A 13,373-nucleotide genomic window follows, 5' to 3' on the forward strand; every position below is an offset into this window, starting at 1 on the left:
CTTGCAATTGTTAATGTAGTTTTTTTGTCACAACTAGATCCCGTGCTTGTGCTTAAAATCTAATAAAAAGATTTTTCTTAGTTATATATAGATTCAAAATCAAATCATGCAATTGGAAAAAATTATGGTTGTGTGGCACATCAATTCTATAGGTCACACAGGTTGTGCAAGGATACAATTGATACTCACATAGTCTTCTTGTATATCATTAGTTCTTTAAATTATGCAAACAAATTATTTCCATGTATAGTTCATGCTAGGAAAAGTTCAATAGATCACATTTTTTACGAGTTGTGATGAAGTACTAAAGTTACTGAGGAAATTGCATGGCTTATCTTGAGAAAGAACTTCACTTTCCACACATAACATTCTCCACATAAAAACCTATAAATACAAGTGCCTCTCATGGGGTAAATGAGTATAACAAAAGGAATGTTATGTTGCACAACTACATCATGATATTAATCATTTGCTACAATTATTTCACTAGATCTATCCTTAGTTTATCTCATCTACAATTATTGATTCCCCCATTCACAAATGATTGAGTTTATTCTAACTTCCATGAAGTTTAGAGAGAAATCCTTGAAGAGGATAAGACCATCTAGATGGCAAAGCTGAAAGACCACCAAGACACCTTTTTCCTAGGTGACACTATTCTTGTTTATGAACTTCTTTTCCATTTTTCATCAATATAAAGTATCAAGTTCTCTTCCCCTCCCCATTACGAGATTAAATCATTTGCTACAATTAGTTCATCGCATTTCAAAGGAGTTGATATTGCTCATGTTCTTCATCATCGATGATTAAGTTTATTCTAGTTTCCATCAATTTCATAGGAGACCCTTCAAGAGGATACAACCCTTAAGATGAGAGAGCTCAAAGGCCAATGACACACCTTCCTCTAGGTGAAATTGTTCTTGTTTATGGTCTTCTTTTCCAATTTTCATTAATATAAAATATCAAGTTCTCTTCCTCTACCCCACCTATGCCACTAAAGAAGTGCATATGAATTGCATTGTTATCTTCTTTTACTAGATCAAAATCTAACCTACTAAAATATATAGAGATTTGTATAGTTGATTTGTTGATTGTCATTAGGTGCGGGGTCTAAATGTTTTTCTTATAGTTGATCCTCTTTTCCTTGCTCCATAACATTAACTAGTCTAACAAAGGTGAGCTCATAGGTTTGTTCCTTATGTTTCTCTCGATTTTTTTTCATTTTTTGCATATTAAGGAGGTAACAAACTTGAATTTAATCATACTCATTTACACATCTCATTTTTTTCTACAACTATAGCTCCAACCTATTGGCATAGTGTACTTAACACATTTGTGAGCCAAATAAGTCTCCCAATTACCGTAGTCAACAACAAAAGTAGAAAGAAAGGATGTGTGATAGAAAGCAAATAAGATGCGTAAGTAGAAGGCATGAATGGAAGGGTACATAAAGAGAACTACCTTTATAGTCAAACTAGTTGTGGCAGACACGTGTCACTATATAAATTGTAGTAGTTGTGCATTAAATGTCATACATTGTGGCCCAAGTTTTAGAAGCTCAACAAATTCGTTGTAGAACTTATGTAGTAGAATGAGGAGCATATAGAGAAACACTTGTGAGAAGTATGATTAGGACCATGCAAAAGTTGTGGAAGAATATAACAATAGTAAGATGTAAGAGGCCTGAAACCTCATGTTAACATAAGGTGTGCTCGAAGATTAGAGGAAGCACCTGTGCAACCTAGTCAAAATGTTAGCATTGAAAGCGTAGACCCAGTTCACCATTGCCCACAATACGAAGAAACAAGTTGAAGTTGAAATTTAGGTACTCAACGATGATGCACCAACTCAATAGACAACCATTGCGATCTCTATTGTAATGCTTGTTCAACAACCCTGGGAAATTGCTATCACATGAAAACTTGTCTTTTACTAATTTGGCATGTTCCATGACACTTATATTAGAGATATTATAGAGTTGGAGCCCCATTACTGAGGAATAGGCGTTGCAACCAACTTGAGATGAGTTGGAAGGAATTTTCAAGAAATTATTTTGGCCACATTTTGATTATGGCTAGGGGCATGGAGCAAATATTAGTAGAGCTATGATTTATTGAAGACCTAAATTAATAGAAACTTGAGTATAGGGATAGAGACAAGGTAGAGGATTAATAGAAACTTGAGTATAGGGATAGAGACAAGGTAGAGGATCACTCGCTAAAGCAAGGCTCCCAAACCCTCTTATGCATTTTCCTCAAAGGTGGAGAGTCCTTTCTGTACAAGTGGACCACGTATGTTAGATTCTAAATTCTTATGAAATCTCTAACAATTGCCTCAACAACCCCACAACAATATCAGAGAGGATTTGTATACTTTGTTTATGTTTTATAAATTCCATCATGTTGCATTCAAAAGTCTTTAGGTTTGTGAAATAGAGTTTGGCTAAAGTGAATACCCAAACGAGCCCTTGCAATGAAATTGTTGCTCTCTACTTGTATGTAAGATGCAAGGCTTAGATGTAATCCTTAAACAAAGTGAAGGTTCTCTTAGGGATAACCTATCCAATTAACGGAAGCCTCGGTGACAATAAATATTTTTTCAGTGGTTGGCCTGTTGTGGTGAATCGGAAATTAATTTAATTAAGGAATGACTTTTTATCTGGTCATCATATTATGATTATTATCTTTATCATTTTCAGTTTTGGAAAGGGCGGACCTGAATTTTCCCGCGCAGTAAAGCGCGCGAAACTTCCAAATGTTTGCAAAATTTCACCTGCTATTTGTTCCTGCGAAACTTTCCACACCCATTCAATCTGTTCGGCTCTTCTACTGGCCGAACCAAACCTCTGCTCGTTCTGTATGGCTTTGTAACTGGTAACGTTTCAATGTTTTCTGCTCCATATTGATTAAGCCGGGGTTGAAGCAGAAGAGTAAGATGAAGATGGCAGCGGAACAAACCATGGGTCGGAGTAATCGTCTCAGAAAGCGCACCCAAGCCCTTAGGCGGCTGGATCAACAGTCTTCCTGCTCCAAGCATTGTACCAGAGTTGATACGAGCAATATAGTCTGTGAAGAATGTGGATTGGGCGATTGTGAAAATGAAATGCTGCTCTGCGACAAATGTGACAGAGGTTACCATATGTATTGCCTTCGCCCTATTGTTGCTAGAGTTCCTGCAGGAAGCTGGTTTTGCCCAAATTGTAAGGCCGATCCCATCAAAGGTATTTCTCCATTCCATTCCTATTAAGCTTTTCTTCCATTATTTATCCTCCGTCTGGAATGGCTCTAAACCTGTTTCTTTCATATGGGTGCAGAATTCCCTCTTGTGCAGACGAAAATTGTCGACTTCTTTCGCATTCAGAGGTCTTCCCAAGCAGCACACACATCCCTCCTTGGTAAGAAACATGGTCAAGTATTGAACTTTTAGGATGTGCGTTTTGGTTTTAGGTTTTTGTTCGACTTAGTAAGAAAGATGGCAATTTATGTTTTCAGAGTCGAGAAAAAGGAAAAAGCGTTCTACATGTCTGATTGTTTCGAAGAAAAAGAGACGGCTATTGCCCTTCACACCGAGCAAGGATCAGGCTAGAAGGCTGCAACAAATGGGTTCTCTAGCCACGGCCCTAACTACATCAGGAGTGGAGTTCAGTGATAAACTTACTTACATGCCTGGGATGGCTCCAAGGTCTGCTAACAGGCCTGCTCTGGAGAAAGGAGGCATGCAGGTATGTGAAAATACATTGCATTTTTTCAATGAGAGAACTGAAATATACTCTACAGCCTAGTCGGGGATTGGTTAATAGATCAATTCTTTGTGTAATGATACACTGAATGAAGGTGGTGCATTAGGTGCTTTGAACATGGATACTTGCCAGACCCATCCAGGTTGCATACCTGGATGCAGGTTTTGAGTGGCTAACATATCAAATATTATCCTAGAGCTTTGTAGCCTGTATGTGTATATCAGATCCATGTTTATGTGAAAATGGGCTAGTGAATAGATTAGGCATTGCGTATCAGACCTGGCTTGTAGCCTGTATGTGTATATCAGATCCATGTTTATGTGAAAATGGGCTAGTGAATAGATTAGGTATTGTGTATCAGACCTGGCTTTACATGGTCTGGGCTTGTCGACAGTTCAGTGGGCCTATTTAGATGCTGTCTGAGACCTTGTAAAAATTCGTAAGGATAATAATGTTCTGCATTTTCTGTGAAGAGCCATATGACGATATGATTTACTATTTTTGACTTTTTTCTGCACTTTACCTGCAGATTATGTCCAGGGAGGACAAAACTTCATTGGAACTCTGCCAAGCAATGTGTAAGGCAGGGGAATGGCCTCCATTGCTTGTTGTTTTTGATTCCTGCGAAGGGTATTCTCTTTCATCTTTTTCGTAATGATTTGTGTATTCGACTGGTTTTGTTTAGGTTGGATCGATGATGTGAACAATGTGATGGGTTTGGGTGTTAAAGTGCTGTTTGTTTTATAACAGATTTACAGTGGAGGCCGATGGCTGCATAAAGGACTTGACCATCATCACCGAGTATGTGGGTGATGTGGATTATTTAAAAAATAGGGAAAAGGATGAGGGCGACAGTATGATGACTCTTCTCTCTACTGGAGACCCATCTACAACTCTTGTTGTTTGCCCTGATAAGCGAAGCAATATAGCCCGTTTTATCAATGGCATCAACAACCACACACCGTAAGTGTCAATGCATCCTTGTTATCATTCATCTTTCATTCAACACCTGCTTCTGAATTTCTTCTCATTGCTTAAACATTCAACTTTCTCTCCTTAACTTAACCTGTTCAAATATTTTTCCTTGGTGGGCAGAAATAAGTCCAGATTTCAACTTGCTTCAGTACATTTGGAATGTTTGTTTATGTGATTTTGGAATCCACCAAATCTAAAGTTGTGCGTTTTACTTTAACAACACGCAGGGAAGGTAGAAAGAAACAAAACTTGAAGTGTGTGAGATATGACGTGGATGGGCAGGCGAGGGTTCTCCTTGTGGCAATCAGGGACATTGCGAAGGGAGAGAGACTGTATTATGATTACAATGGCTATGAACAGGAGTACCCAACTCACCATTTTGTTTGAGTTGGTTTATTTGTAGTTTTCTCCATGCAAATATGGGGTTGAAAATAGTTCTGGTTTACATTTGTTTTCCATTTCAATTATATTGATTCCTGGCCACCTCTCCTTGAAATGGCCTCCTTGACAAAAGAAAGTATGAAATCTGTGCTTTCTTGACACTATTTGTAAGCTTTTGCTGTCTCAAATATAGTAAATTAAAGTTTTTATGGAAAACTTGGCACTTCGTTAAGGAGGATTCTATTTTAATATTGATAAAATTACATCATTTTGAAATAAAGAATATTTGAAATAAATTTGTTAGCTTACTGGGTTGAAACCTGGTTACCATTCTGTAAAATGTAAGCAAGAGGCATGATTGAAGTTATGGCAACCCAGTTGGTCTTGTTCCCCTTTCCTCCTAGTTCCCAGAGGAAAGTGATGAAACCTCTCGACCCCATATGTAATTTTGGGACATATCTTAAATTATTTCCCCAGGTTGCTGATTCCAACCTTTGGAGGTCTCTGTGCTGCTGAATCTGCCAATGAAGACCTGGTCTGAATATTTAATGATGGTGTTCTGTATAATCTTCCCTCTAACTCCGACTGCATATTGGATTGCTGTTTAGAACACTTGATGGGCTTTCTCCTCCTCGATGCTGCAGGGATTGTGCTGGACCTGTCTGGCTGCTTGTTCTTCCCTAACTCACTATGTTCTTGATGAAAAGGGATCTTGGGGGTTAGGCAAAATCCCCTTTCACTATAAATATTTGATCTTGGGCCTATGGGTTATAAGCCCATTTTGTTATTGGGAGTATTCCATAAGGCTTTAAACTTTTTAAACCATGGATTACATATTTGAAAACCGGAGCTACATCATTTTATCGCTATACAAAGGGAAACATGGGAAAAGCCGCTTTGAAACACATAAGCTGGAACTCAAAAACTATACAGCTGGAACTCAAAAACTATACAGCTGCATTCATAAATATCGTTGGGTTCGGCTCTCACTTCAAAGCATTATCGCTGTGCTCTTTAGACCTTTGATAAACGATTGCTCCGATTGCCGATCAACGCTTTATCGCTATTGGTGTATCAGCTCATTGCAATCGCAACATTGTCAAATCACTGTCCATTGCCACTTGGCTTTGCTGAAATGTGATCAGCGATCAAATCTTGACCAACAATCTTGGTTCCGATTTGATGGTCCTCATTTGATCACACAATTGCAATTGCACTAATTCAAAGGTTGGTTTTGATATCGCATAAAGGGTTTTGCCGATGCGGTGTTTTGCTTTGCTCCTCAGCGACATAATTTGAACTGTTGATATCTGAGATCCAACTGGTGTTGTGCATTCTCGCCCGCTTCATCCTTGACTTAATCTCGCTTATTTTTTTGATGGATTTCTGTGTTAAACATAGTTCTGCCTCAGTCTCCGACGCGCACAACATTTAACTATGATAATTTGGATTGCCATTGATCCTTTCAGTGGTCGATGGTCAATCAAGACACTTAAATGGATTTAAACCATTCACAGATATCTACAACATAATTGAAATATACAGGCATGTGGAAACCCACAAACACACATGTATTATATTATACACAGAATGAGTACATCCTAAGGCATTTAAGTTTTAGAACAAGCTTTCTTTTGACTACATTATATTTATATCTCACAATTTATTGTCTATTCCTCTATATCCATTCATTGAACAAGCAGGTTCATATATATATATATATATTGGATTGGATCACTGAAAGGATTCAATCAATCCTCTCCATGAATCACTCAACTGTTCTTGATTCTAGTCTACGTGCATACATATGTGGCAGTATTACATTTAATAAAATCTTCGAGAGATTTATCCATTCCATCATTTTAGTTTGTTTTAAACAGATTTGTCCCTTGTTCAGCTCGATGGTCTACGTTTTCTTGTTCTCTGCTTTGGATTCCTTTTTTGATTAAGGGGGGTTAGATGCTCTTGCATCAGATTCTCAAGATACAAAAATTTATGACCTCTTGGTCATATGCTTCTCCTTATCTTTAGCAATTCTACCCACTTCACTTCTTCATTGGAATTGCCTTCATGATTTTTTGTGAGTTGCAATCAACCTCTGCAATAACAGTCTTCCTTTGCTACATGATACTTCATCAAGCTCTCCTCACTCAGTCTTTTGACATTTTTTTGGTTCTCTTCTCTGGAACCAATTGAGCACTTCTTGCTCTAGGTTACTGCAAGTCTTTTCACCTTTTATTGTTGTTATTTGCACGACAATAAAGACCATAACTCTCTAGTGTTTATCAACTGTACCTCTTCTCTTTTTGCTTACACTCTTTCTTTCTCGCAGGAAAACTTTCCTTGCTTTGATATCACTTGATGACAAGAGATCTTGGGGGTTAGGCAAAATCCCCTTTCATTATAAATATTCTATCTTGGGCCTATGGGTTATGAGCACATTTTGTTATCGGGAGTATTCCATAAGCCTTTTAAACCATGGACCACACATTTATTCGGTTTTTTTTTTGGAAATTGGAGCTACATCACTTTATTGCAATACAAAGGAAACACGAGAAAACTTGCTTTGAAACACATAAGCCGGAACTCAAAAACTATACAATTGCATTCATAAATATTGCCGGGTTTGGGTCTCACTTCAAACCATTATTGTTGTGCTCCTTCCACCTTTGATAAGTGATTGCTCTGATTGTCGATCAGTGTTTTATCGCTATTGGTGTATCGGCCCATCGCAATTGTAACATCGTTGAATCACTGTCCGTTGTCACTTGGTTTTGTCAAAATGCGATCAACGACCAAATCTTGACTGTCGATCTTGGTTCTGATCCGACGGTCCTCATTTGATCGCACAATCACAATTGCACCAATTCAAAGGTTGGTTCTAATATCACATAAAGGGTTTTGTCGATGCGATGTTTCACTCTGCTCCTCAGTGACATAATTTGAACCATTGATCTGTGAGATCCAATGGTCGCTGTGCATTCTTGCCTGCTTCCTCCTTAACTTAATCTTGCTTGTTTTTTGATGGATTTTTGTGTTAAACACAATTTTGCCACAGTCTTCGCCATTCTTTGTTATGACATGCACAACACTCAGGCAATAATTACCTATGATAATTTGGATTGCCATCGGTCATTTCAGTGGTCGATGGTCAATTAAGACACTTATAAATGGATTTAAACCATTCACGGATATCTACAACATAATTGAAATATACAGGCATGCGGAAACCCACAAACACACATGTATTATATTATACACAGAATGAGTACATCCTAAGGCATTTCAGCCTTAGAACAAGCTCAACTTTGACTACATTATATCTATATCTCATAGTTTACTGTCTATTCTTCTATATCCATTCATTGAACACGAACACGTAGGCTCATATATATATATATATATATAAGGAATATTGAATCGGATCACTGAAAGGATCCGATCAATCCTCTCCATGAATCACTCAATTCTCTCTGATTATAGTCTATATGCATACATATGTGGCAGTATTACATTTAATAAAGTCTTCGAGAGACATCCATTCCATCATTTTAGCTTGTTTTAAACAAATTTGTTTCTTGTTTAGCTCGATGGTCCACGTCCTCTTGTTCTTCGCTTTGGATTTCTCCTTTGATTAAGGGGGGTTAGATGCTCTTGCATCAGTTCTCCTCTATTCATTCTGGGCAGAGCCCTTTTTCATGAAAAAGAACTCATGCAAGAGGGAGTCTTGAAGAGGTGTACCAAACGGTTTATGATGAGCAATCACCCTTGGTGGTGAAAAGGAATGCAGTTCTTCAAGTGTTTCCTATAAAGGCTGACAACTAAAGGATAATTGTGTTATTTTTTTCAACATAAGCAATTGGTTATAAGGCATGAACTGGTTATACATCATGGACATATATGAATAATTATAAACATGCCAAGGTTGCTATTGCAAATTCCCGAACTCTGCAGTCATTTAAAAAATTTGGCTGTCTAACATTTTTTTTCCAAAATAGAAAATTCATAATTTCAAGGAGAAATTACATGCTGTAGATGCCCGAAGGCATATGCGATAACTGTGGCACTCGTCCATTGTCTAGTAACTAGTTCAGAAAGTAACCCATAGGGTGTACAGTATTGGTGCAGAGACCATCAAAAGATAAATAAGAGTTTAGATAGTATCGGCTATATACAGAAGATGTCCTAATATAAGCAAAATTACTGATTATACACAATAAACATAGTCAAAAAGTTCATGATCAAAAACTGTGCAATTGAGGCTGTTGCCTCACTGGATTGCCCCATCAATGTAGGGCTTGTGAAAGCACTGGTATGTCCGTGCTGGGGAGAATTCAGAGATCATCCATTCACCTAGAGGACGATGTGTCGCTTCCTTCGATAGTCGGTCAGCAGTTCCATTCCTCTCCCTGTAGATGTGGGAAACAATGATCTGATCAAAAAATGTTTTGAAAAAAAACAATTTCTTCAAAGATATTCTTCAATGAGTATGCAGAACAGAGAGCATTGTTGTTAAACCAATCAATAACATTCTTTGAGTCTCTGAAGATTTGCAAATTTCGGCAGTTTCTGTTAATGGCAAAATATAAAAGATGTCGGAGTGATATCAGCTCCGCATGGTTGTTTCTACCCAGTCCTAGACCCATGCTAATCTGAAAGTAATGGGATTCCGATAGGTGGAATAGAATGCTGCCCCCACAGCCCTGCTGTTGGGCGGCTCCATCAAAATAGGCCCACGACAATTCCTTGTTTATATGCTCCTGTCGGATGATCCTAGGCTTGTCTTGTCTGTTTTCAATTGGCAGTCCCGCGTAGGCTGCGCAGAAGATAGGATGGAGTAGATTCGAGTTGACTTGTCTATCTTCAAAAATGATAGAATTCCTCTTGATCCATATGTGCCATGAGATAAGGAGTGGAAGGTTTTGGGGTCTTTCCTCCGTCGAGGTGCGCCACCAGAGTTCCCAAGCTGCGATAATATCCTCCCCTTGCCAGTTCATATTCAAGTTTAAAGTTTGAATGACCTATGACCAGGTATTCCTGGTGGTGGGACAAGAGAGGAAGAGATGGTGGGTCGATTCCTCGTCCTATAGGCATAGCACACAACGGGATGGTCCTGAGAAAGCCCTTTTTTTAAGATAGGCAGCGGTAGGGATCTTGTTTGCCAAAATGTTCCACATCAGTAATCTAGTGCAAGGAGGGGCTTTTAATTTCCATAGAGACACCCACCAGTCTTTGATGACCGCATGTTTTTTAATCTTCAATGGTTCTGTCATAACCCAATTTCGGTGTATATTGACCAGATTTAGATAGTGCCCATATAAGTTCGTCTTCTGCCATCCTTAACTTGACATGTGATTCTATAAGGCCCTGTATGTAGTTTTGCCAAGCGCCACTCCATTCAATAGGGATATTCAAGCGCTGTTCGCTCAACCAGGCTTGTGAAAAAAGGTCAGAATTCTGTTGGTCTCCAATCTGAGCAAGAAACTTTATGCCGCTGTTATTTAGATGATGTACCAACCCCTTTGGTAATAAATGTGAGTTTCCACAGCCCGACCATGGGTCGATACCAATGCGCACAGATGCGCCATTTCCAATTTGCCAAAGTAAGCCTTCTTTTATAATGGACATAGAATTGAGTATGGCTCTCCAAATTCTCGATATACCTTTTCTGCTCCAGTTCGGTTTTTTGATCCAATCAGTGATGGTCAGTGGCCAGATATATTTGTGATGAATAACCTCCGCCCATAGACTGTTTTGCTTTAGAAGGAGCCATCCTTGTTTGGCAGCCAAAGCTTGTGCGAATGTTGGGAGTAATTTGAGTCCCCATCCTCCCCATTTCTTTGGAGTAGCAATTTTGGTCCATTTGACCCAGGCAAAAGTCTTGCCCTCCTTCATTCCATTCCATAGGAACTTGCAACAGATTTTTTGGATTTTGTGGAGGATACCTCTTGGTATCCAGGCTAGTGACATCCGTACACCGGGCTGGCTTCGAGAACCGATTTAATCAGGATGAGTCTGCCCGCTCTAGAATGTAGAGTATGACACCAGCAGCTGATTCTTTTTTCCACTTTTGTAATAAGCCAGGACCAGTTTGCAATCTTGTATCCATCAGGTTTGAGCCTGAATCCCAGGTATTTAATTCCTTCCAACAGGTCTGTTTCTTGGAAGATAAATTTTTGATTGGCAAGGAGAGATTCCTGTGGCGTGCAATCAAATAGGGATATGGTAGATTTTTCTCTGTTTATTTCCATCCCTATAGCTCTACAAAAAAGATTCAGAATTTCATTCAGGGAGGTGGTGTCCCGGACACTCCCATTCAAGAATATCAGTATGTCATCTACGAAAAGTAAATGTGTAAGATAAAAGTGCTCCATGATCTTTAGCCCACTGATACCCCCGCTCCTTTTTGTAGTTGCTATAAGTCTGCTAAGTCCTTCCATGACTAGCAAGAAAAGGAGTGGTGATAGAGGGCAGCCTTGCCTGATTCCTCTATCTATATTGAAAGATGAAGTGGCTGATCCATTAATTAGAATAGCGAAAGAGACAGAAGAGATACAACCCATGATCCAAGATATAATGACGGGGGGGAAGCCTAAATGCAAGAGGATCATTTTCAGAAAAAGCCAATTCACTGTGTCAAAGGCCTTCGATAGGTCAATTTTGAGAGAGATTCCTTTGAGTTTTTTGTATTTGATGGAATGAAGGGCTTCCTGGGTTGTTTCAATGGCATCCTGAATATGATGATGATCAAGGAAAGCGAATTGCTCCTGGGAGATGTGGTTAGATAGAAAGGGCTTGATGCGGTTAGCAATAATTTTAGAAATGATTTTGTATAAACAGTTGCAAAGGGAAATGGGCTTGAAGTCATTGAACGAGGTGGGGGAATCAGACTTGGGAATCAAGGCAATATAGGTGAAGTTCATGGGAGGGTGTATATGGCCATTGATTTTGCTCTCTTTAATGACTGCCAGCAGATCCTCCCCCAACAGTTCCAGGAAGGCCAGGTAGAACTCCACTGGCCAGCCGTCCGGACCCGGACTCCTGTCTTTTTTGAACCACTTTAATTTTGCTTCTAGTTCCTCCATAGTGATCGGTTGTATCAAGTCCTCAACTGCATCAGGTTCCACAAACCTTGGGAAATGCCCAGCTAGGTTAATGATATCCGAGAGATTAATAGCTGTCGGCGCAGTAACTTGTCTTTTAAAATGTGATGTACCCAACCTGGCTAATTGCTGGTGTGATGAGGCCCATCCATCAGGTTCACAAGGCAGCTGCTAGATAGTATTCGATGCCTTCCTGCCATTTGCAAAGTTGTGGAAGAACTTTGTATTGCCATCACCCGCTTGCAACCAGGTGGCTCTGCTTTTCAACCTCCACTGTTCTTCTTTGTCTAGTAGCAGTTTGGATTTTTGCTTCTCCAGGTTATTCAACAACACTTTTGAATCCTCTGTTATGAATCCAAGCCCCCGTTCATCCGTTAGCTGTGCAATCTGTAGCTCAATATCAATGAGGTGCTGATCATCTCTCAGTTTCTTCCTCTTTGAACATTCCTCAGTCCTACTTCTAAGAGTTTTGAGTTTTTCACAAAAATCCGCTGCCATCCTCTGAGCCCTCAACGGAGGTTGCGATTTCCAGAAATTAGTCACGAGATTGATGAAATCCGGTTCTTGTAGGTAGCCGGAAAAGAATTTGAAAGGAGGACGGGGCTTCTTGGTAGGACCACTGACTTGAAGGAATATGGGGAGATGGTCGGATAAGCCACCAGTGCCGACCCATTGTCTGTACAGGGGGAGCTTACGGAGGAGGTCTTCATGGATCAGAAATCTGTCCAATCTCCGTCCCAAAGCAGCTTCCCCCGTTCGCCTGTTATGCCAAGTGGGGACTTTCTTGTTCATGGGAACATCAACCATCTTGTAGGTGTCCAGTAGCGTACCCATCTGCTCCGATATAGGATCCAATTGTGCATGATGTCCCCAGGATTCCTCCATACCCAACGAAAAGTTTAAATCTCCCCCAATGATGGTGGAAGTAGTGACAAGATTATTATCCAAAAAATTGAGCCAAAAAGCCATTCTGTTCTGGTTTGGGGCATAGATGTTGATAACTTTTAATGGGAGTCTGAGTTCCCCCACGAAGATGTCCATGCCAATAAAGCCCCAGCCTCCCTAGGATGATATTATCTTTACAGTCCTGGGGTTGATACCAATAGTGAGACCACCCGATTTGCCGTTTGCATCCATACCCTGAAATACTCAACCCGGTAGGATGGATTGAAGGG

At 39.6% G+C, this 13,373-nt stretch overlaps 2 protein-coding genes across 2 annotated transcripts; one reads left to right on the plus strand and one right to left on the minus strand.

The window, feature by feature from the left end:
• Positions 1-2,766: 2,766 nt before the first annotated feature.
• ATXR6 (TRITHORAX-RELATED PROTEIN 6) lies at positions 2,767-5,314 on the plus strand. Its single transcript, XM_089447617.1, has 6 exons — positions 2,767-3,220; positions 3,314-3,394; positions 3,492-3,721; positions 4,269-4,369; positions 4,490-4,702; positions 4,942-5,314. Exons 1-6 carry the CDS (start codon positions 2,935-2,937, stop codon positions 5,099-5,101), a joined length of 1,071 nt encoding a protein of 356 aa, XP_089303743.1. The 5' UTR covers positions 2,767-2,934; the 3' UTR covers positions 5,102-5,314.
• Positions 5,315-12,369: 7,055 nt separating this feature from the next.
• LOC149138922 (uncharacterized) lies at positions 12,370-13,167 on the minus strand. The gene has a single exon (XM_089450526.1). The coding sequence runs from the start codon at positions 13,165-13,167 to the stop codon at positions 12,370-12,372; it is 798 nt and encodes a 265-aa protein (XP_089306652.1).
• Between the last annotated feature and the right edge of the window lie 206 nt (positions 13,168-13,373).

This window comes from Pinus tabuliformis, chromosome X (genome assembly GCF_031772625.1).
Source record: "Pinus tabuliformis cultivar Carrire ecotype Pingquan chromosome X, CPIR1, whole genome shotgun sequence".
NCBI classification, from domain to species: domain Eukaryota; kingdom Viridiplantae; phylum Streptophyta; class Pinopsida; order Pinales; family Pinaceae; genus Pinus; species Pinus tabuliformis.